The sequence below is a fragment of the Solenopsis invicta genome, chromosome 9 (genome assembly GCF_016802725.1).
Source record: "Solenopsis invicta isolate M01_SB chromosome 9, UNIL_Sinv_3.0, whole genome shotgun sequence".
NCBI lineage: Eukaryota > Metazoa > Arthropoda > Insecta > Hymenoptera > Formicidae > Solenopsis > Solenopsis invicta.
This window is the reverse complement of record NC_052672.1, coordinates 7220926-7245659: the sequence shown is the minus strand read 5'-3', so window position 1 is coordinate 7245659 and position 24734 is coordinate 7220926. Positions and strand designations below refer to the sequence as shown.

Genomic DNA, 24734 nt, shown 5'->3' with positions numbered 1-24734 from the left:
TCGTCGTCGTCGCCGTCGTCGCCGTCGTCGCCGTCGTCGCCGTCGTCGCCGTCGTCGCCGTCGTCGCCGTCGTCGCCGTCGTCGTCGTCGTCGCCGCTGCCGCCGCCGACGCGCACGAACGGAGCAAAGTGGAAGACACTGGAAGGGCAAGGAAGAGAGGGAGCAAGACGGATAAGATAGACTGCGAGGGAACGGGAGCGACGGTCCGAGAGAGCGAGTGAATGAGTGAGTGAGTGACCGTGTGCGCGCGTGCGTCGGCTTGTATGTGTAGCGCACGGCCACGCGCGTGTGCCAAGCGAGAGAAGAAGGAGCGAAGCCCGTGCGCGCGACAAGAGGAGCGATTATAGAAGTAGCCTGCTGCCGTTTCTCTGCCTTGCCTCCTTGAGAAGAGGAACGCGCGAGAGCGTGCGAGCGAGCGCGTCGTGCTTTTTTTTTTCTCTCTCTCTTTGCTGCTTGTCGTCGCCGTCGCTGCCGCTGCGTTGCCGCCGCCGCCTGCCGCCACCGCCACCGCCGCCGCCACCGCCTAACCGCCGCCGCCACTGCCGCCGCCGTCGTTACCGCCGCCGCCGCCGTCGCCGTCGTCGTCGGGGCAATGTCTCTCGAGACACGTTCGAGCTCGGCCCTGTTCAAGCGAGCCGAACAGCTCAAGCGCTGGGAACAGTCCGAGACTAATCGCGAGCCCACGCAGCCGCGTCAGGTTGCGCGCAAAATCAAGTTCTCCGCCGACATCGTGTTCCTGGCGGCGTGCGCGGCCAGCGACAAGGAGGAGGTCGTGCGTCTGCTGCAGAAGGGGGCAGACATAAACACTGGGAACGTCGATGGCCTCACCGCGCTGCACCAGGTAAAAGAGGATAGCGAGCAATCCGCTGACGTCCCGCTGATTTTGACAGCTTTTGACAGAACTCCCCTCCCCGCAGAACGCGTCCTGCTAACGTTCCTCTCGACGTTTGCTAGCTTCTTTCTTTTTCCTCTCCCTCCTTCTCCCGCAAACGTAATTCTGCAAGATGGCCACTACGAGCTCCAGCTGTCTAATTCGGGCATTATTCGCGGGGGTGATTGACGAGAGATTGCCGACGAGAGGGAGAATACGTAAACGCGACGCGCCGTTCTCGCTGTTCGGTTCGAGACGCCGGTGTCAAAGGGAACAGGTCTCTCTCTTTCTCTTTTCCCCTCTTCTCTTTCTCTCTCTCTATCTCTATCTATCTCTTGGAATCCCGTCAAGAGACCACCACGCTGATCACAAACGTCTGCTCTCAACCGTTAATTATTGCGTTACATGTATTAGTGAGGAGGCTACTTTAGGCGGTAATACTTCGCTTGTGTAACCGAAATGCTAATTTTATTGCAAGATGTTTTGACGTATCGCGTTAGCTGCCGTGACTCGAACGTAGCCACGCGATCGGAGTAAAACGTGGAGCTATCATGATCCTTTTTCTTCTTCCACCAGATCCTTTGCTATTATTACTTGCATTTTGCAATTAATATGTGTTTTACTCCAAAATGCAACATTATAACTTGCTGCACGATTGTTCCTCACTTATTTTATTTGATGCTCGTCAGAATTTCAATGTATTCATTTCCCTCAAAGTGGAAACATATAAAATGTACGTAAAGTCATACTAAACTTTCATCATATCAATTTTTGTCAGATCTTAAAATCCACATTATGCATAAATACAGGCATTGCAAAAAGTATTCAATGCAATAATTAGAAAGAAATGATAAAACTTTATACATACTCATATAATGCAGAATAAGTCAATGTATATTTTTAATATATTTATAATAGATTTTTAAGTTAAAGTTAAAGACTCATAAAAATAATTTAGTTAAAAGTTACATGAACAAAAAACTAACTAGTCAAAATTTTATTAAGATTAAATCAACTTAAGTTAAATTAAAAGTTAATTTTGCAAAGCATTATTTATATTAAATTAGAAATTCACAAGTTTTTAAAGTTAGATTACTCAAAACAATTATAATATGAATCATAAAACAAATCTAATGTTTTATTTGTAAATTAAGTTTAAATGAAATAACAGAAATATTGTATATTTATGGGAGAATGTATTTTTTATTTTAGAATTTTTTTCTTTTACATAGTTAAATTTTTAATTTAAAAAAAGTTAGTAAATTACAGTTTATATTGTTATGTTTTAAAAATAATTAGTTAAAGATGAAAATTAAATCATTTAAAGTTAAGTAAACTAAGTTAAAAGTTATTAACTTTTTAACTTTATTATTTAACTTTTAACCTCTTAACTCGTTACTACTCAATTCTGATAAAATATATATTCTAAATATGCAATAAAGCTTCCTTAGAAATATTTATTCTCTAAAAAATTTATAATTATGAGAAATGGTTTGATTTCTCAAAAAAATATTTAATTTTCTACAAGTTTTTTTATTTGACAAGACAGCTATAGTTTTTTAAACCTTTAAAAAGTTAAGGAATAATGATGAATAGCATAATGATTTATTGTTAATTTTAGTCTATTCTTCTATTAAAATATTCTATTATTTATTCTTGTTTATTAAAGTATATTGTTTATTTCATAAGGTATGATGAAGTTCTTTTTTATAAAGCATGCTGACGAATAAAATTTATATTTTTACGTTGTGTAATGCATATCTATACAATTTTTAATTTATATGTCTAGAATGTTGGGGAATATATAAAATGTTTACTGAGTCCAACATACATATTATAATATTCTTATTAACTAAATGTATATAATTATATTACAATATATTCGATTCAGTCTGTTTTGAGTTATTGCATGATCGTCTTTTATATATCTAATAATTTAGAACATTATTTCAATATTTTTAATACTTTTATTATTTTGTAATGGCTTCTCAAAAATTGCCGTATTTCGAGTTAATTACTTGCTCGAGAAATTAGGAGATTAAGACTTTGTTATGAAACTGAAACTGATTCTATGTGCTAATTTTTAAAAGATGTCTAACTATAATGTCACTTCGAAATTATAGAGCAATTTTCTTATCATACTGGCAATGATTTTTTTTTGCAAGTGGCCAGCTTTTACGGAGCATCTATTTCTGGGTGTTTCCGAAAGCGGACGCAACTGGGTAATCCGGGACACCTTGTAGATACATATATACCATAACGGTTATTACAGTACTAAGTAATTAATGAGGGTACATTAACGAGAAGAAGGCCGGTTAGCGTGTAAGAATTTCTGATAGCGAGGAAAGAAATAATTATATCCTGGTCAAAAGAAGTAATTATTTAAGTAAACGAATCTCTGACGAACCATAAATTATGTAAAATCATAACACACGATATTAAAAAAAAAATTAAATTTATTAAAAATAATATTTAATGCAATATGTATTAATTTTGCTTTACATTTTTTGAATAATGTATTTCTTGATATATACTTGCCAATTAAATTTAATTAACAACCATAACGATTTCGAAATAGAGCGAAAAAGCTATGTAAATGTGGTTCAATATAATTATGCAAGCGTAAGGAGATACTCATGTATTCTAGGTAGTAACAGTCATAGAGAGTCTTATCCAAGTCTTATTAAACGGAATAATATTTTCTATAATGTGAATCAATATTTATGACTGTTATTTAAGCGAGAAGGAAGGAAGTTAAGGCATTTCATGGATTTGCGAAAATAGAATGTGAAAATACATCAGGCATCAAATGCTATTTATAGCTCTCTGTTAGAAGTCACAGGCTGCAGCATCTGTGTTCAGTTTAAATTCTCTGTGTCTAGCAATATTGTAATATGTACCTAACTTTTTTTCACTTTGGTCGAAGTCGCGGGAATTATTTGCACATGTTAAATGATGTGAAAAATAATTCATACTTCTACCGTACGTTTAATGTTACATGAAAAGATTATAGAGCGTTTAGCATCTATGAAGATAACGATTAAATGATAATTATGTTTTATTTTTATTTTATTCCACAATTCGGTTAAAATGTACACAAAAATGTAAAATTAAAAATTAATTTTTCCGAAAGGAATCTTATAAATTTTGTGATATAATTTTACTATACATATATTGATAGAATATTCGATTATTATCTTAGAAATAGTGTTTCCATTTAAGGTGTTTTAGAAGCAAGATTGGATTAATTATTTTTAAAAGTTTCTTTGTAAATTCTTTGTAAATCGAATCGTTAAAGTTAATAGCTTATAAGATTAATTTAGTTACGTTTTATTATGAGTTTCATTAAAAGTTCAAAGTTTTATTAAGATTAAATCAACTAAAATTAAAAGTTAATTTTGAAAAACATTATTTATATTAAATCAGAATGTAAACTTGTTTTTAAAAATTAAGTTATTGTAAATAACAAATAATTACAATATGCCTTGATAAATATATTAATATTTTGTTTGTAAATTAAGTTTACATGAAGTAACAAAAAAATAATATTTTTTTGTATGAAAATATTTTATACTTTTTTCTTTTATAATTTCCTTCTTTTACATATATGAATTTTTAACTTAGAAGAAAGTTAATAAGTTGAAATTTGTTTTAAAAAAATAACTTATAGTTGAAGTTAAAAATTAATTCATTTAAAATTAATTAAGTTAAAAGTTATATCTTTTAACTTTGATAAATTTGTAAGTTTTTAACTAGTTACTTATTTAACCCTGCTTAAAAGTAATAAGAAACAGTCAAAAATTTAACAGCACATTTATAACGTAACGTCGATTTGAGCCTTGGATTGCGACCAGACCTGACTAGACCGAGCAAAATCAGCGGTCTCGATGTCGAGACCTCGAAATACATCTTGCCAATTGAGCACGCTTTTCATTTCTTGTTTAACAAGGTTTGAAAAAACCCGGATTTTTTTTTTAAAAGATCAGTGAATTTGTATGAACTTTATTGGGTTTTATTAAATTTTTTTAGATTTTATACATTTTTATTTGTTACTGTTCACTAACGGACGATTGACAAAATTTGCTATTCAATTCTTTATGAATTAATTTTAATTAATTTTATTTTATTTATTTATTAATATACCTAATATACGTTTTAATTAATAGATAATAGACAATTAATAGATAAACATATACTTGTATAAAGGACATTTTCTATTAATCTTTGAACCTGATCATTTTTTATTCAATTTATTTTTTGACAAAAAATAATTCCCTATTGCATGAAATCTTAAAATATTACATATATTACATTTTTTTGTAAATTTGCTTTAAAAAAATGATGTTTTTAATTATAATTTGGAGAAGGATGAAATTAAAACAAAAATAAATTAAACAATTTTTTTAATTCTCTAAAAAATAAAAAGAAACAATTTTATTGAGTTGGTTTTTAAGGTGGATTATATTGAATTGGACCTACCTCATCATACCCTGTAGTCAATTCGTACTCACGCATATTGATGTAATCGGCGTATGATGTATTCATATATCCGCATTATGTTATTACAACAGGCTTGCATTGATGATGATCTGGATATGGTGGAGTTTTTGGTGGAACAAGGAGCGGATATCAATCGTGGAGATAATGAAGGTTGGACACCCTTACATGCCACAGCATCTTGCGGATTTATATCTATTGCCAAGTTAGTAAAGTTTTTGAACAACTGTAGAAAGATACCATTCTATATTTTTTTATATTTATATTTTACTTGTAGAATTTTTTTTTATGAAAATTAAATAAATCTAAAATGTTATATTTTTAGAAAACAAAACTTTTTATCTTTAAACTATTTATTGTGTAAATATAATTTTTTTCTAGACATGAAAATTTTATATTTAATACTTATTGATCTTGTAATATTTTATCTTTTTTTAAAACATTAATAATGATAAAGATAAAGAAGGAAATATTATTTAAAGTATAAAATAATACGCTTTTCACTTTTTATTTACAAAATTTTACAAATAGTTTTTAACAAAAATTTTTCTTTCATATTTTTGTTTATATAAATATGGTAATTTTTCTTTAAATATATGTATAATAGGTATAAGAACAAAGTTTAGATTTTGATTAATATTTTAAGGACCGATTTAAAAGAAAAACATGAAAAAATCTATAGATTTGTTTGATTCTTACTGGAGCAATACTATTATACAATGATTTGGCACCACAATCTTAATTAAAAATGGACTTGTTTAGTTTTTGCAGGAAATCTTTTATTTATAAATGTACTAATCACGTTTATTGTAATAAATAAAAAATTATTTATTTTATAGATACTTAATAGAACAAGGATGTAATCTGGCAGCAGTGAACAATGATGGTGAACTGGCGCTGGATATCGCAGAAAGCGACGAAATGGAAGACATGCTCCAACAGCATATAAATAAAGCAGGTTTGTATTTATATGTATACCTGCAGGATGTCTGAGGCCTCTCTATTGCGTAAAACTTTTAATTATAGACTTCCGAGGAAAATCGGAGCTGGAAATCTTAGTACTGAAATATCTCTGCTGCAATAATTTTACAAGCAATTTAACTGCGTAAGCGGCAATTAGCCACCGTTTTTCATCATTTCTTTGTCTAAGCTATTTATAAAACTGTTAGATGTTATATATGAAACTGTATAAAGTATAAACGTTTGACGTATAAAACATTAAGCACCCAAAGCTCAACATCCGGCTAAAAGCTTGCACGCTCAGACACTGCAAATCATACGTTGGCAAAGACATCCTCTTTCATTGACCCCTTTTCGTAATGTAGATTTAATTTTACGTACAATGTGCTGAAATATTTTCTTAAGCAATACCATGCATCATTCACACTTTGCATGCGTATAAATATTCGTATAGAAATATTTTAAGATATTGATATCGAAAGTGTTTTTCTTAAATGTTTTTCTCCAAAATAATAAATTCGCTAATAAAAATTAGACATCTGCGAAATACAGATTACTTGCTAAAAAGAAATTAATTAATTGTCGAATATGCGAAATAAATTAATTTTTTTATAACAAATATTTTATGTACAGGCATCGATTGTGATCAGGCCAGAAGCGAAGAAGAACGGTCAATGCTAAATGATGCAAAAGCTTGGCGGTCAGGTGCATCAGGCAAAGATTCCATGCATCCAAGATCAGGAGCCACTGCACTCCATGTCGCCGCTGCCAAAGGCTACATCAAAGTCATGCAGTAAGATGTTACACATCTTAATTAAAAATAAAAATTATCCAATGTTATTTATCCGACGTTATTTACTTAATGAATATTAGAAGAAGTTACGAATCTTTTGTATTGCATATATAACATGAAATATGTATCAAAATATTAAAAATTATTTTAAAAATTTAAAAATTTTAAAAATTATTTTAAAAATAGTTTTTCTGATATTTTAAATACAGATTTGGAGTTAATTCATTTTAATGAATTCTTTTAATGCTTCTGTGCAGCATATTACTACAAGCTCGATGCAATGTTGATGCACAAGACTTTGATGGATGGACGCCTTTGCATGGTGCAGCACATTGGGGACAACTAGAAGCTTGCAAACTTCTTGTTGAGAACGGCTGTGATATGGATATGAAAAATTACGCCGTAAGAAAATAAACATTTGTAATAATTGTAAACTCTGTAAATGGAATTTTAAATCGTTTATTATTCGCTATTTTATATCATAAATAGAATTTTGAATTACCTGTAATTTTAAATTTTATGTGATTCAAAAAAATCAAAATAAATTTTTTACTTTAAAAAGAAATAAACATAAAAAACAGATAAAAATTATTTATGAAATTCTTTTACTTTTATAAATATTTAATGAGTGAGTACTGCATTATAAGAGCTATTTTAAGTTGTACTTAAGTTGTATTTGAAATTGTATACAATTTTGTAATTAAAAATCCAACTGTGTATCAATTAAAGAAAGCAACCGCAGTAATGATATTGCAAAATCATAATTAATGATAAAATTGTACATCTTTAGTTTTGAATTTTTACCTAAGAAATGTAATTATTTTAATATTATTCTTTTCTACTTCTTTTCTTATCAGTACCTTGCTTTTAGGATCAAACTGCTTTTGATGTTGCTGATGCAGATATCCTCAAATCTCTTGAAAATTTAAGAGAGCAACAAGCACTTATTGTAAAAGAAAATCCACAAACAAATAATAAAAAGCAATCGTCTATACCAAAGAAACGGTTAGCAGTATAATTCTCAATAACGGAATGTAAAACAATAATTTTTTTTCTTTTCTGTAAAACAATATATTTCTAAATATTACAGTGTCTCAACGAGTGCTGATAGTGCAGTAGCAACACAAGAAATTACAGAAATCTTTGAAGAAGAAACGCCAAATAAAGTTAAGAAGGTTGAATTAGAGATTCAATCTGATAAAGAAGATTCCAGCACTAGTACAAACAGCGACGTTGGTAAGATTATGTTTGTACTATACCTACCAACATATAATCTAATCCGCACGTTTATATTTTTTTTCTTTTTTTTTCAAGAGATTATATTAATACAAAATAACTATCTACTCTCTGCAACTTCCATGTTTATTTTTTATGTGAAGAATGAGGAAAGAATATAATTTATATGTTTTTACAAACTATTTTCTCACAAATCTTGATCCTATTGTCCAGTTTTTGCGATTCTAATTTATGTACTGTTAACTGTAATCTGTATTTCTTATAACATTGCTGCATGGACAGAAGCAACACGTGAAACACACATGGAAGAGAGTGATGGTGAAGGTGAATCTGAGACTAGCTCAGAATCACACTCTTCCACTTTCTCCAATCAATCTGATAAGTCTAACCACGCGACATGTCTTACAGATGACGGTAAGTTTGATCTGTAAGACTGTTTTACTCTTTTTTTTTATACGAATTATTTATTACTGCATGTATTATATAAAAGTTTTATAACACAGTGTCTTATAAATGAAACTTACTAGATTGGTTATTGTTTTAAAGAGTTGGACTTTAAATACGTTTTTATTCATAAAAAAGTAAAATTTTCGATTAATTATTTTGCAGAAAAGAAAAATAGAGTAAACAAAGATGAAAATGCACCCCATAGTCCAATATCTCCAGTCGAAACTAATAAAGTTCCTAATCAGGTAAAACATTTAATAACGAATCCTTTTTTTATATTCGAACAATTTTATATTTATTTGCTTTTTTTTAAGGCTCCAATATTGCCTCCAAAACAACAGACTGATAATAATGAGGACGGTGTTGTACCATCTTGGAGACGTTCAGGTTCCTTTCGAAATAGAATGCAAAGTACTGAAACTACTAATTCTGCATCTACAAGTGCGTTCATTGATTGTTACGATTATATAAACTTCTAAGTTAAGCTCTCAATAAACTTGCGTATAATTTCACAGAACTCGAAGATAAGGATAACAATATTAAGATACCAACAACACCAAACAAAGTTAGTGGAGAACCCGATGTGGTATTGAGAAGAACACATAGTTTCGAGACAGATGAAAAGTAAGTTTAATCAAGTCCCTGCTTTATGCGTCATGTCATTCTTTTTTTTTTTTTAATATTATAAATTCGCAGCTTTATATTTGTAGCAGTATCATGTTTTTTTTTTTATTTGCTAATGATATCGGCAATTCTTTAATGCTATTAACAGCGGTGCTACGTTTCAAAGATATTGTAATATGCATACTCTCTATGTGTTCGCATTAATTATAAATCTTAGCGTTTTGTATTGGTAGCGTATGTCCCTATACTATTAATGATAATTAGTGTAGAGATATATGCATGGCACGGTGATGCATGTGATGCAGGTTTTATGAGCAGTATTTGGCATTACGTGCCCGCATCAAGGCGTTCTCGTGCCCTACCCTCCATCGCTGCAATGCAGCTACTCCTACTCACACCAATGCTACAACTCGCTCTGCATCTCTACGCGAAACACACAGGTATATGCCGCATGCCTCTAATCAGTGTTATAGCTTTTATTTGAACAATACAAACTGTAACAAGATGTTTACTACTGAGAAAACTTGGAATTTTCAAGGAATACAATTATGAATTTTTGTGAAATTGTATTGATATTCAGGAAAATTTTTGCAATTTTACTTTTGAATTTTAATTTTTTCTTTCTTATACAATTTTTTGATTATTTTTTAATGTATAACAATAAATTAACAATAAATATGGCGTACATATCTATGTATATTCTCATGTAACTCGCGAGTTTTTATTTAAAAAATTGGTAATAATAGAAAACAGTATCTTTTTAAATTGATGTTGTATATTTAATCATTTTTCGAATTTTAAAATTCCGGTGAATTAGATCTGTGTATTATTGCTAAATGTTACATATAATATATATGTAATTTAGTTCATGTTATTTTTTTATTATTTTCTCAAAATTAATAAAACTTGAGTGATTTTTTTGTGACTGCATGATTAAGGACCATTAAAAGGTATAATAAAATAAATTTATTTCAAAGTTGCATTATAAAATTCTTCAATCTTACCTGGAATTTTGAATATAATTCTTAAAAAATCCGAAAATTTTCAAGATATTTTTTTTTTTTTTATAAAATTTGGGTAAATATCTCACTGTAATCATATTCATATTAATTTGTTAATTTTATCCTTGTCCAACATGATTGTACTGTATAATGTATATACTGTTGCAATAATATTATACTATTTGTATTATTGAAAAGTATGAGAATGTAACAAAGTGATTAGTGTTTTTTTTTGTACATTCTTTACTAATAAGCTTTTAATGTCGCTTGCTATTTATTATCCAGTTTGCAACCTCAAAAAGCTTTAAATTAAATCAAATAATAGTGCTAAACACAGATTAAAATATTAACTTTTAATGAATTCTGAATTACTCATGAAAATTTACATATATTGGGTGAGCACAAAAATTCATACCCGATTTCAATAAAATCTTTAGGAAAATTGTATTATAACGCCATTGATTGTTATGTGTACATATTTGTGGAAGAGTGATGTATTTAAATGTCATTTGAACGAAAGACGTTTTATGATTGAATTTATGCTGTGAAAAAAAACTTTTGAAAATGAGCAAAGAAAAATTGTATTTTTCTACATATTATGATTTATGAGTTTTGAAAGGGTAATAGTTGGAATATCCATAAAAACACAATCAAGATGTCTATCTTTTTAATCGTGTTTTAATAATTTAAACTGTTAAAAAATCATTTGTGAAATTTAGATGTGGTGATTTTTATCTGTACGATCAGCTCTGGCACAGATAATGACATTGTATGTTTCGCACAATTTAGTGCCAAATAAATCACGAATTTCAACAGAAAAGATTGCTGAGAAACTCAACATTAACAGATTGATCGAATTTTGGTATTTAAAAGAGATTAGGTTTACTTTCAAGCTCGATATATGATCATTTGATTAATTAAATCGAGTTTTTACAGCTGTTTCTTTGCTTGATTGATTAAATACAGAATTGTTTTTGGATTGACTTGTGTTTGGCAATGAATAATAAATCTTGTACGTCGTATAGTGTGTGTGTATGTGTATATATATATATATATATATATATGTTCGACGCAAACACTTTGAGACAAGCAGATAAGTGTGCAGAATTCAAGGCAGAAGTTAATTTGTATTCTGAGAAGGTGATGCTTTTTGTTTGATAGGATTACAAAGGAATAACTTGTTTTGAGCTGCTCCCATTGGTCAAGCGATTAATTCTGACAGTTTGTCAACAATTAGACAATTTAAAAATAATAATTTGGAAGTGTTCAATTCTGACCAATTATAAGGGAATCGTTTTTCTACAACGCTAAAACTACACAATACAAAATAAATCTTGTGCAAACTAAAGAAATTTTAGTATAACTAAAATAAGAAATCATCACATCTACGATTTATTTTTTCTGGGCATATATTATGAAATTATTTGGAATGAATTCCGATTAGAATTAGTCAATTATTTCTTACATTTCTATTTTCTAGGAGAAACGGAATAATTCCGATTAGAATTTATTCCGAATTCCATGACACGTGTTCTAATAATGCATCATTTGATTATCGTTTGTTTCGATTATTACAAAACGATTTGAATGGGAAAATATTTGCGTCTTTAGGTTGTCAAAACCCATTTTATTTCTTCATATTCAATGCAAAACTGAAGTCATTTTATCGAAGCATCCATGTACTAATACCAGAACGTTACCAAAATTTTCAACATGCCAAATTACTAACTGTGCTTGAGTTTTAATAATAAATCGGAGTACGAACTTTTTCACTCACTCAATACTTAAAGTACTTGTTTTTTTAAATGTTATATTTTTTCTTAAATTAGTGACATTACTGAGATAACAAATAAATAAAATTTAAAGAAATTTATAATCTTACACTTACATCTTTTTAAAAAATAAATTTTAAATATAATTAAAGCATTTGAGAAAAATTCTATAAGGAGCAGTCAAATGAAAACGAGACTGTATATACTGTGTTATACAGTCTGTCTTGTTTTCATTTGACTGTTGGTACAAGAAACATTTTATTTTAAATAGAAAATTTATTTTAGTTATGGAAATATTAATAAATACGAAAATATTTAAGTATATGCCTTTGATAGTTTATTACTTTATATATTATTTCTTTTTTTTAATTATTTATTTTATTGTTACTCTAGAAAAAAAGACGTGAAATTAAATTTGGAATTATCAAGACTGCCACAAGGAAGCAATACACTTTCACCAACATCTGCATCTAAAACATTGGCATCAAGTCTTTTGTCATCCATTACAACAACTACCACTGCCACAACAACAACAACAACAACAACAAGTCCTATTCCAGTCAATCAAATTCGCAGGTAAATAGATTTTTATACTAAGATCAACACCTATTAAATATATTTTAAATATTATCTAAATGTTATAAAATGACATTTTTTAATATATTTTACATAAAATTATAAGTGGATTGCAGTATTTCACTGTTTTACAAAATGTAAAAAAGATACTAGCTGTAAAATTTCTAATTATCTTCTTTCTCATTATCTTTCTACTATATCTCTAAATTTCGTTAAAATCGAATCCTTATACATAATATTTTTACGCTACAAATTATTTGGTTTCTTCCTACACTAATTAAAAATTCTAAATTTTATCTACTTTACATAAAACTATACATAAAAATTTTAACTCGCATATTTTTACTTGCTGCATAATTAACTATCTAGATATTTGGATTTTTTAAAACCAGTTTTTCTAATCTTGAACATTCTTGAACATTCTTTTATTTATAACATTAAAATACATTATTACATGTGCACACAAATGACATCTTTGTATTTACATTTTGTATTGTGCGTTATAATATTAATGTGGCTGGATAGTGCTCAACCAGTGGAAGCTGCATCTACAGTTGTATCGAATACAAATAATGCAATATCAACTCCTCCTGGAACTCCCACTACACCAGGAGGGAGCAAGCTAAGTCCAGGAAATATCTTCAAGAATTTCTTCAAGTGGGTACTCACTGCTCGGAAGATCCTCCCAAAATATGATTTTTGCATATTGTCAAATATTTACGTATTAATTACGTATTAATTTGCTGGCAGTAGCATGGGAATTTGCTTTTGCAGTGTGATTATTCTTTTTATTTTCACATTATTTGTCCTATATATTTGGATTCCTTTTATATATGGATAGTCACCTCATCCACTACACATCTGTAAATTCATCAAATTTGCCTAAATACTACCTGATTGTAGTTGGCAAATAAAACACACTGCCACACAAATGCACCATTTGATTTATAACTAAATGAATCAGTTATTTGTAAAACAAGTCAATTTTTGTCAAAATTGAGATATTTGAGGGAAATTCTATATCTATCTTTTCTGATATCTTAATTTCGACAAAAATTGAAGTACTTTATTTTTCAAATAACCAATTTAAATATGTAATTTTGTGATATTTTTAATATGGTTCAATCTATTGCAACAAAAGTTGACAATTCTTTATAAAAATTATTGACCAGAATAATTCTTTATCAATGATATTGAGCATTACAGTTCTATTCTCTTTTTCTAATCAATTTCAAAATTAATATACTACTATACGAAGACATTGAAATTATGTAACATTTTAATGGTAAAGGTACATCTGAAACAAAAGAGATATTTTAACTGTTTTTTTACAGGAGTATACTTTTGTTATTTTATGTGAAATCTTTTGATATTGCTTACAAATTGTGTTACATATGCTTACTAAGAGTTTGTTTTTTATTGCACAGATGAAACAGTCTGACAATATTATGTATCTTTTGTTACAACTTGTAAGCTGATATCTTATGTGTCATTGTATGTATATGTACAGATCATTTGTTCCGCCGGTACGCGATGAAGAAAGCGAAACTCAAAGGAAGGCTCATGCAAAGAGAGTAAGGGAAACTAGAAGGTCTACGCAAGGTGTGACGTTGGACGAGATTAAGAGTGCGGAGCAATTAGTGAAAAAAAAGCAACAGAACAACGAATCGCCGACATCAACACCGTCTACGCAGGTAAAGATCATATCAGTTATTATCGTCTTATCGAGTGATTATAAAAGTGACTAACTATCTGTATCGATATGTTCGAAAGAAATAATTGCTAAGTGATGTGCAATAATATCAAGGAAGACTCGTCTAGTGTGAGAACATTGATAGTGAATATTAAAACCTCTTGCGGCATTAACGTTTGGACGTAATAAATTTTATGAGAATCTAATATCTAATTGAATATTAGACAATTTCAATGAAGTACTTGTGTTGCTTGAAATCAAGAGTATATAATATTTTATTTTCTATTATATTCGTACAAAACCCACGATTGAAATTGACATTATGATTTATTCATGTTTTTTTTTTTAAATAATTCAGCCTACTACTACTGTCAGCAATACAGCTTCGATCACAGCTACGATAACAACCGCAACCTCCACTACTGTGACTACTGCAAATAAAGTTTCTGAAGAATCTAATTTGCCCGAGAGACGACCATCTTGGAGATTAAGGGTAGACAATGGAAGCAAGGTGTGTGTGTGCGCTTACAAAATCATTATTTATCTGTGATTAATCCGCAAATTCTCACGGTTGCCTGTATGGTCGCCGGTATGGTGCTACGCTACAATGCGTTTAAAGATGTAATGCAGGAGAATTTAGCCAACAATGTATCAAAAATGTTTTATACAAATTTACATTTATAATAAGATTTATAATATATTTTATTATATAGTTTCAGTTAGAGGATGCTAATAATAAACCTATTGATAACACAACGGCCTACATGAGAAGACCGTCTGGTGGAACCGGTGTACCTAGACCCTCATCAGCGCCAGTGGAAACTATTGCCACCAGTAGCACAGAAACCACAGTAACTTTACCCCTTAGAAGATCGTTAAAACAACCTGACGACAAAGGTAAAAATTTACAAAATAATCAACTATATTTTTATTATTTTTTTCTTTTGAATTTCAGAAAAAAATTTTTTTTAAGTAGGAGGTATTTCTTAATAGTTAGAAAAAGAACAGATTAAAGAAATTCACAAAGTTTTTATTAACATATAAATTATTTGTAAAATTTTTAATGCATTTTTTCGAAACATTTTTCAAAAGATATTTTCACAAGAATTTTTTTTTTTTTTTACTTGCTTATATTTGAGAGTAATTGCCAAAAATATCTTCTAATATTTGAAAAAATTGTAAACATTTAAATGACAAGAAATAACTGTACTAGATTTCGAGTTTATAGTTTTTATAGTATTTTCAAAAAAATTGTTTACAAAAGGATACAGAAAATACTAAAAGCAAGAATATCGTCTTAACGATATAAGGAATACAACCCGTTATAATAGAAATTTTCTATCACATATAAATAAAAAAAAAACATTAATTTGTGTAGTATATGTATATGATTATAGAGAGACGGAATTTTTTTACGTATTACAGAACAAGATAAGGAAAATGATAGTAGGAATGCACAAGCTACACAAGCTGTTATTCAAAGGCGACGTCGGCCTAAGAGAAGATCAACAGGCGTAGTCCATGTGGATATGGATGTTAGTAACAATTTTATATAATAGGGTTATATTTTTTTCACCAAAAAAATTAATATTATAAGAAAATGAGATAGAATTGAAAATAAATTTTAAAAGTTTTAATCAGAAGAGAATTGAACAAAAAGTTAAACTTAACAAAAGTTATATGATAAAAATAAAAAATATGTTTGAACAATTCTAAAATATTACATTTTATTTTTTATAGGAAATTGACCCAGAAAAGCAAGATCTCACTGCTGGTGGTGATTGCGATGATTCCAAGGTCAATCACAACGAAGTAAGTAATCTATTTTTTTAATGTAAAATATAACTGTTACATAGTGTTATGCCAACTCTCTCCAAGCTGCATTTAATTATTCCAGTAATTGCCTCTTTACCATTACAAACAGTACTGCCAATTCAGATTACTTGATTTGAAACAATGCATAAATGATAAATTAATTTCTGCAATAAATATTAATGTATCGTTGATTTAAAATATCAGTAAGAGAAATATTCTCTTACTGGCCTTCGATTTACAAAAACTCTTCTGACTCGTCAAAAGCGTCTGAATTTCGACTTACGTGCTTCTTGCTACGGATTTACCAGACACGTGCCAAAAATCCAAAATTGGATAACGCGCAGTTAAATGACGCAGAGGGAAACACAACACTCATAAATCGGAGAGAGTATAGGATATAAGACGTTATATCATTTTAAACGCGATACTGACAGCTTTTTGTCTCGCAATGTTCCGATTGTCGAACGATTATTCTATGTATAAAAAGAGTCACATGGAAGAAAACGTTTTCTTAATATTCACAAATTACTTTTTTTATTATTTCTGAAACTCGTTCATACTTTCCAGTTCAATTTTTTTATTCATTGGGTATAATGGGTTTTTTTATAGACTACTCCGGAGCTTCATGTTATTTTTAGCTTCTTGAAAGAATAGCCTCTATTCTCGATAAAAATAGTCCAGCATTCGTTTATTCTGCCACTCACGTTCAGAAAATGCGACATACGAAAATACACAGAAAAATGATCGTGATTGACATCAATATATAACTTTGCTTAATCTCGATATGTTTAATATTCTAAATATAAACTGTTCAAATTAATCTTGACAAAAAGCTTAAATTATATATGGAAACTTAATTTATAATTGAAACAAAAAGAGATAATCGTTAATGACATGGCTTGATCATCAAAGTATAACTTTACTTAATCTTGACATAAATATCTGTACTATTCTATAATTATAAAGTCATCAAAGCTTTAAATTATATATAAGAACTTAATTTACAAGGGAAATAAAAAGTGATAATCGCGTTGAAATGGCTTGACCGTGTCTAAAAGTATTCTACTCAACGCGTTTGGAATACATTCTGACGAATAGAATTTGACATTTAGAATCGTACGCGTACCGTTTATTTAGCGTTCATGAACATCACTAAAACGTTTTAGTCTTTTATATATCGATGACAGACAGATCGTTAATGTGTTCTATATAAATCTTATATATGCGAAAGCTATTGTCTAATATTACAAGATTTGTGATTCATACTTCTATCATAAAATGGAAATATATTATATTTATTTATAAACGTCTATATTTAAGCTGTTGTGTGTTTAAAAAAAACTATTTAAACCGTGGCACAAGCTGCATTTATTCTCCGAAACATACAACCTTGATACTTGTGTATATCTCCGCGTGCATTCCAAAAATAGCACATAGTAGTGATGCTTTGAAACGAACTGCCTGATGTCTTGGGTTCCCCTGCCCAATCTCCGTCAGTCTATCATTTGCTATCCGCGGCATTGCGTACACGCGACTCTGCTTTAAAAAAGAATCGAAAAACGTTTGCGTTTAAAATATCACAGGCTGTAGCAAAACTTGTCGTAAATCATTTATGTGAGTAACGTGTGTGTACATGTATGACGGATCTCGCAGAAAAAGCTACCGATTCTATAGTGTCTCGTAATAACTTCGCACGTGACGCAAACCATGTCTTCGTACAGCAGAAAGGGAGCACAGACTAAGCCAACAACAGCTGCGGGCTTACGAGCTCAAGCGTCAACAAATGGGCAATCAATTTTTGGAAATAGGTCACGGATCGGTAATTTGCTCTCGTTGAATCAGAATAATTTGACGTATAACACGGGATTGCTGGGCGTAAAGTCCCCAAATCTATATTCTGGATCTAGTTTTTTGAATAAAAATACAAAAAGCGACCTGTTCCGAGCGAATCCGTATACGAAGTCCACAAACAGTCCGAATTATCAGAATCGGTACGGTGGAACGTCAACGACGTACGGTGGACCGTCAACGACGTACGGTGGAACGTCAACGACGTATGGTGGAACGTCAACGGGATATGGTGGTGTAACGTTACCCTCTCACACGGCCGTTAGTCCGTTGAATCTAAGTCCGTCTCCCAGTTACAATTATTTAAACGTAAACGCCCGGCCACATGTGCAAAAGACCGAGAGTTTTAGCAGATCCAAAATAAAACCAAGTCCCAGTGTCGGATCGAGAAGTTCCAGTCTACAAAGTTTAACTAGTTCTGAGGGATACGCTGTAAGCATTCCCTTGATTTTTGTATCCTAAACCTATACTGAAATATTTATAAAGCTACCAGAATTTTTTAGAATATTTTTAAATGAATATTTTATTAATGTGACATATATATTTTCAAAACTATGAAAAAATTATATAATGTTTTATATTGCATTTGAAAGTTGGGTAATACAAAAAATTTGACAGTAATTTTATACTTTAATTAAAAATTATTTCAATAAAAAGTAGAAATGTGCTTTAATGGAAATATAATTAAGAAGCATGACAAAAATTTGAATTGTTTTAATGTAAGTGCTTTAAGTATTTAGACGATTTATATAAAGTTTCATTGTAATGCAGGGATTAATTGTTTTGTAAATAAATTTATTTGTTTATTTATTTATAAAACAATTAAGTTCAGAATCGTAATAAAACTTTGCATGAATCATCTTAAATATTTTTTTAAAGTACTTAATATATCAAATAATATATAAAGAATTGAGATTTTTATCATTATTCAATAATCAATATTAATTTGGACTTTAGAGCTGGTTTAGGTATTATTGCCGTAAATTTTATATAACAATGATTTAATATTTACATATTTTAATAAGAAATATACAACAACAAACCTTATAATAACGATTAGTTTTGATCTTATAACAGTCTTCTTCAGTGACAATCAAATAAATAAAGTCAATATCGATGAAATAATAAAATTTAAAACATTTTACGAAATGCAACGAACACTCTCTTATGAAATAGCCTAATCAGGATCATTTATCGTTATATATTTCTTATTAAAATATGTGAATATTATTAAATTATTATATAAAATTCTTACTTTAAAATTCTTACTTTACTCAGATTAACATTTGTTACTAAATTTTATTTAAATAAAACCTTATGTTTATTTGTTTTAAAGTTGGTCATTATGTTTTAAATTAATTTAATTTTTAATAACAAATAAAATAAATAAACTATAAAAATATTAGATAAAAATATGATATTTACATACAAACACACACGTGCGCGCACGTTTACTTACGCACACACACGCACACGCACACACATTTTTTTTTTATTCTTTTTACGTATAAATATTAACATTTTCAATTTACTTTGCAGGGATTATACATGTAATGCATCTTTAAACCTTTTTTTTTTAATATAAAACCATTCTATATATGAAATTAAATTTTTTCTAAAAATTGATAAGAATTTATAATGCCATCTTAATGAAAATGAATAAATGTTTAATATTGTATCTGTTTTAGAGTGGAAACGATCGTTCTGGGAGAACCACTAGATTAGGTTCGATATCTTCGCTATCATCAGAGGCCTCGTCAACACCAATCAGATTAAAATCCAATAGTTCCGAAAATGGCGAATTAGATTATAAGAAATTATACGAGGAATCTCAGGTCGAAAACGAAAGGTTAAAGGAGAAACTGAAACGCTCCGATGAGCAATTAAAGGAAGTCAGGCATTTACTGGAAAAAACGCAAATCAACCAAAACAAAGTAATTCTCTCTGAGGCGGAGAAAAGGGAAAGGCGAGCCATGGAAAGGAAGCTTTCAGAGATGGAAGAAGAATTGAAGGTAAGTTCGCAGATTTGATGTACTATTTTGATTATGAATCTGTTATTGTATGCGAAAGCGAATGAAAGAAGTACTTTCATACATTTAATTGAAGAATATGAAGAGACTGGACATGATTGTCTGTGATTTTATGTGTACGAATATACGTATCAGTATATTTACAATATTAGATTTTTTTTAGTTATACACCGTCATCTCTTTTTTCTTGTGTTGCTGTGACTTCATTGCAAGCGACAAGCAAAAACAGCAATAATTATTTTTGTACGAAGACCCGATCTCGCTTCGGTTATATGCTTTTCCTTACCTGGCAGTTTTACGCAAATTGACGCTTTACTCTCTTATTCTCTATTTTTTATTGATACTCGTTTCCTTTTTTTCACGGGTAAAATAGCAATTTTTTCAGTAGCCTTATTTTACATTTTCCCCTGAGTTCCGCTTCTCAGAACTTCTAGTAACGTAGTTTAGCGGGGAATTGCACGCGGTTTTACTCGTTTATTAACGGAACGCGAATTAGTTATTTGTTTTTTTGGTTATTTTTGGGAGTAGCAAAAGCAGTGGCGGGGTTTTAGGCTAATCGTTTAACTGTTTACAGCAATTGCAAAAGCTCAAAGCTGAAAATGAGAGATTGAAAGCCGAAAATCGGGCACTTACCCGCGTCGTATCCAAACTCACCAATACTAAATAGGTAAAGGACACAATGACAGCATCTGCGTTAACGATAGACATCGTATCTCACGTACAGCATTAATTGATTAATTACTCTTTTAATCGAATGATTAATTATAATTTTTGTGTTCTGATCGCCAATATTAAAACAGAAACGATACTACTCATCATACTTATCGTACAAATCAGTTTTGCAAAGCGCATTCCAACATATAACGCGATCGTTGATTAATTATTAATTAAAGACAAATTTACTTTTACAAAAGAAAGACTTCACAGGCTTATTATAATACATGTGTCTCATTCCGAATATTGATATTTACACAATCCTGTATCGTCTTAATTGTGTGATACTAATAGTACCTTTATTTTTGCAATGTATATTGAGAAAATTTTCTTACTCATATAATTACATTTATAAAATTATAGACATGAAACTAATTGATCGGACACAGAATACTGGGAATTTTTTTATGCTACAAATTCATCAAATATCATAATTTTTTAGGGAGAACTTGATTGGAAGTAAAAACTCTTGCCCCTAATACATTGCCATCAAAAGGAAATTTGTTTTAAAAAAATGTCACTGGCCTATTATTGACAAAATCTGATTGAAAAATATATTTAAATAAAATTCCAATAAAGCATTGATTCTACTTTATCTCTATCTTTATCTATTTTTATTTTAAATTTATTTTTAAGTTTGAAAATGTGTGTAAAAGATAGTAAAATTTTGGCGAAATAGTATTAAATAAACAAGATAATCTTATAGTCATGGTATACACTAACTGTCCGAACACACAGGCTATTGGAAGTTTATTTTATACTACAAATCAAAATACTGACAATGCATCACCGACAAGGGTTTTCACTTTCAATCGAGTTTTCCATTAAAAAAATTAAAACATTTGATGAATTTGTAACATAAAATAAACTTCTTATGTCTGAACAATTAGTTTCGTAATTATACGTATACAATTTTTCAAGATTATTATAAAATTCCAAACGTGACAATGGTTAGAAATTATCCCAGCTGATTGTGTGATGCATGTTACAAATGAATTATTTAATAATACGTTTACTAAAAAAAAAGGAACAAAAGTTTTAACAAAAGATAAGAAAGAACGCAGTCTGTCATTTATAAAATGCATAGGAATGAATATAGATATCACAGTTTTAACTTTAGGAAACTTTCCTCCATGTAAAACCATCATCCAACATGCAGAATAACATCAATAAACCGAATGCCAATCACCAAGCATTGATAATCATTCTTAGCACGTGTTTCACATGAAAGACAAAGCTATGACTCTGCAGTTGATTATTCTTTTCAGTTTATTCATCTTAATCATAACTGTGTGAAAGTCATTCAATTCCCGAAATATATTCGATCTGTTCAAATCAACACTAGTTACACTCTATTAACTTAGATTTTTTTCACCTCTCTGTCTCTTTTCTGTCTTTCTCTTTAAGGAAGCATGTTAAATGTTACATTGTTGCACTTTTATTGCACTTTATAGACTTAAAAAAAAGATCAATCTACGAAGTTGACATTAATCCCTCTTTAACTTTTACGTATAATATTGCATACTTATCATTATTCTGGTATGCAGTAGAAAGGCTTTCGTATCGACAATATTATTTTCTACTTTTTGTAGTGTTTTAAAAGTGCTCAACAACAAAGAATGTGACAAATGATTACAATCTTACAGTCAATTGCAACCATAACACAAAATTATTTCTTGCATTTACGTATGAAATGCCCCCGAAACTTGAAGTCAAATTGTCGTTAATTAAGATTGTACGTCGCCTAAACTACCAACTTAATTACTCACTAATTGTATCTCGCTTAGATTGTATAAGTCCGAGGATAAATTTTCTTCTAAACAATATATACACAAATTTTATTGTAAAATATTTGTACATATGATTATAGTATCAAGAAATAATCTAATCAAGTATTGAATTTATATTTAAATAGTTAGTTCGAGTTATTTATTTGAATCAATTAAATATTTGATTAGATGTAAACTATTGAAAAAAGTGTACAAATGCAATAATACTTGAGAAAGAAATAAAGTTTGTGATTCTGTGGTATTGTATGTAATCAAAGATTATAAATTGATGAAACACTTTTGCATATTTATGATCATTTCTCAGTTCTTTTATCTGTGTCAATATTTATCTGAACATTTAATAATTTCTGCTAGTATACACTACCCGAATACTTTAATGACTTTTGGTTGCAGTAATATTTGTGAGAGTGCCTCTTTCCGTTTATCCTCCTGATGTTTTGTGAGCACTGAAATTATTCCGTCCATAATGGCATTATTTCTCTGTATTCTCCTTTATATAATGTTACGTTGCTGATTAGTGCATAAGAATTAGCGTGGCATTTTTTTTTCTAGGTGATGGACCAACTAAAATGCGAAAATCAGAGGCTAAAAGATGAAAATGGTGCCTTGATCAGAGTAATCAGCAAATTGTCCAAATAAATCTTGTAGTCTCAACTGCACATCGTAATGAAATTTTACGTTGTATTACAACTATAATTGAATGAATTGCTTTAACTACAGCAGCATCATCATTATCGCTAGTATTCTTACAAATGTGCATCATGCTATCGATAAATTTATTTCTTATATCGATGATTTTCTTTGTAGTAATTTAACTTATTCCAATTATGAGATACATATGTATATCAATAATGAGATCAATTAATCGCATGGCTGTGCCAAAAGCGAAAAGAAATGTTACTCCTATTCTTAGACTGTGAATACTTGATCGTAAAAAAGACTTAGAGAAATTTTACTTTGTGGAATTAATTTTTAACGTCACAGAAGGATGAATTTTATAATCCAATATATAAAATCAATTTAATGCTTTATAGTAAAAAAAAGTCAAGTTTATTTTATTTGACTATTAGGAAGAAGAAAAAAGAACTGTTGATCTTTATGGACAGTTTTCTTTTTTAACAAATCACGTTATCGATGTTGATTCTTTATAAGGACATTTTGTAAATACGGATAAATAGACAATGGTGATGTGGCACACACATTTTAGCAATTTGAAAGAATTTTTACCCGTGGAGTATGTTTTCGAAATTCTGACTGCATCTAAGCTAATCTATAATATATCAAGTAAATGAGTCTGTTTGCATTGAAGCAATAAGCGATATATCTGTTACTTTTGACTAAATTACGCAGGTGGTAAAGAAGGAGTCAAAAAACATGACCTTGCTACTCAAGTGGCCTTTCTCTGAAGACTGCAATTTGTAAATCCTTCCATCATTGCCATGTTTGCAGTATAGGCGGAAATTTGATGCATATATACGGGAGTAAATGTTTTTAATTACTCTGTAATATATAATACATTTTTCTTATATAATGTCACAGATATGTAAAATATACTTTAGACACATCAGGATTTTTCATCTCCTTAAAGTGCTAAAATTATTGTATGTATTAGAGCTGTGGTAACTTCAGTTCGAACTGTTGACGTAGAATCTGTGTTATTATTTTTAATTACCTGTCCGATATAAAATGCTGTTACCTATTATTTTCTTATAGCAACATCAATAAATGATTGTCCAATACATGCTCTGGATAAAGACGAATTTATAAATATTGGATAATGTGGAATGTGTAATTGACAGTTGGCATGTTTTTTAATGATATTATTGTAAACAATTGTAAAAAAGGATGACTCAATGTAGTTATTTCGTAATGAAGTTTATTAGAAAATAATATTTGTGTAAATATTTAATACATAGGCTTATATGTGAACCTTTATTTTTATTTTATAAACTTAAGTCACGCGCGTGCGTATCAGTGAAATTCCTTTATGTATGTTTATAAGTTTATACACATATTGTAACATATTTTTCGAAAAATATTTTTAAAGACCCTCAAATAGTATAATAT

General features: G+C 29.9%; 1 protein-coding gene across 9 annotated transcripts; it reads left to right on the top strand.

The window, feature by feature from the left end:
• LOC105198893 (protein phosphatase 1 regulatory subunit 12A) lies at positions 1–24557 on the top strand. 9 transcript variants are annotated; one of them, XM_011165744.3, is made up of 22 exons: positions 3–841; positions 5443–5573; positions 6208–6326; positions 6962–7121; positions 7379–7523; positions 7993–8126; positions 8212–8357; positions 8640–8771; positions 8967–9049; positions 9119–9245; positions 9320–9428; positions 9734–9868; positions 12595–12777; positions 13303–13434; positions 14288–14471; positions 14829–14981; positions 15184–15367; positions 15896–16005; positions 16211–16282; positions 19822–20145; positions 20738–20830; positions 23220–24557. In XM_011165744.3, the coding sequence occupies exons 1-21, from the start codon at positions 593–595 to the stop codon at positions 20828–20830; spliced, it is 3105 nt and encodes a 1034-aa protein (XP_011164046.1). In that variant the 5' UTR covers positions 3–592; the 3' UTR covers positions 23220–24557. The 9 variants fall into 9 exon arrangements, with proteins under 9 accessions (XP_039309168.1, XP_011164046.1, XP_011164049.1 ...); XM_039453234.1 differs by lacking the exon at positions 14829–14981 and having other exon boundaries at positions 1–841; XM_011165747.3 differs by lacking the exon at positions 8640–8771.
• Positions 24558–24734: the final 177 nt, after the last annotated feature.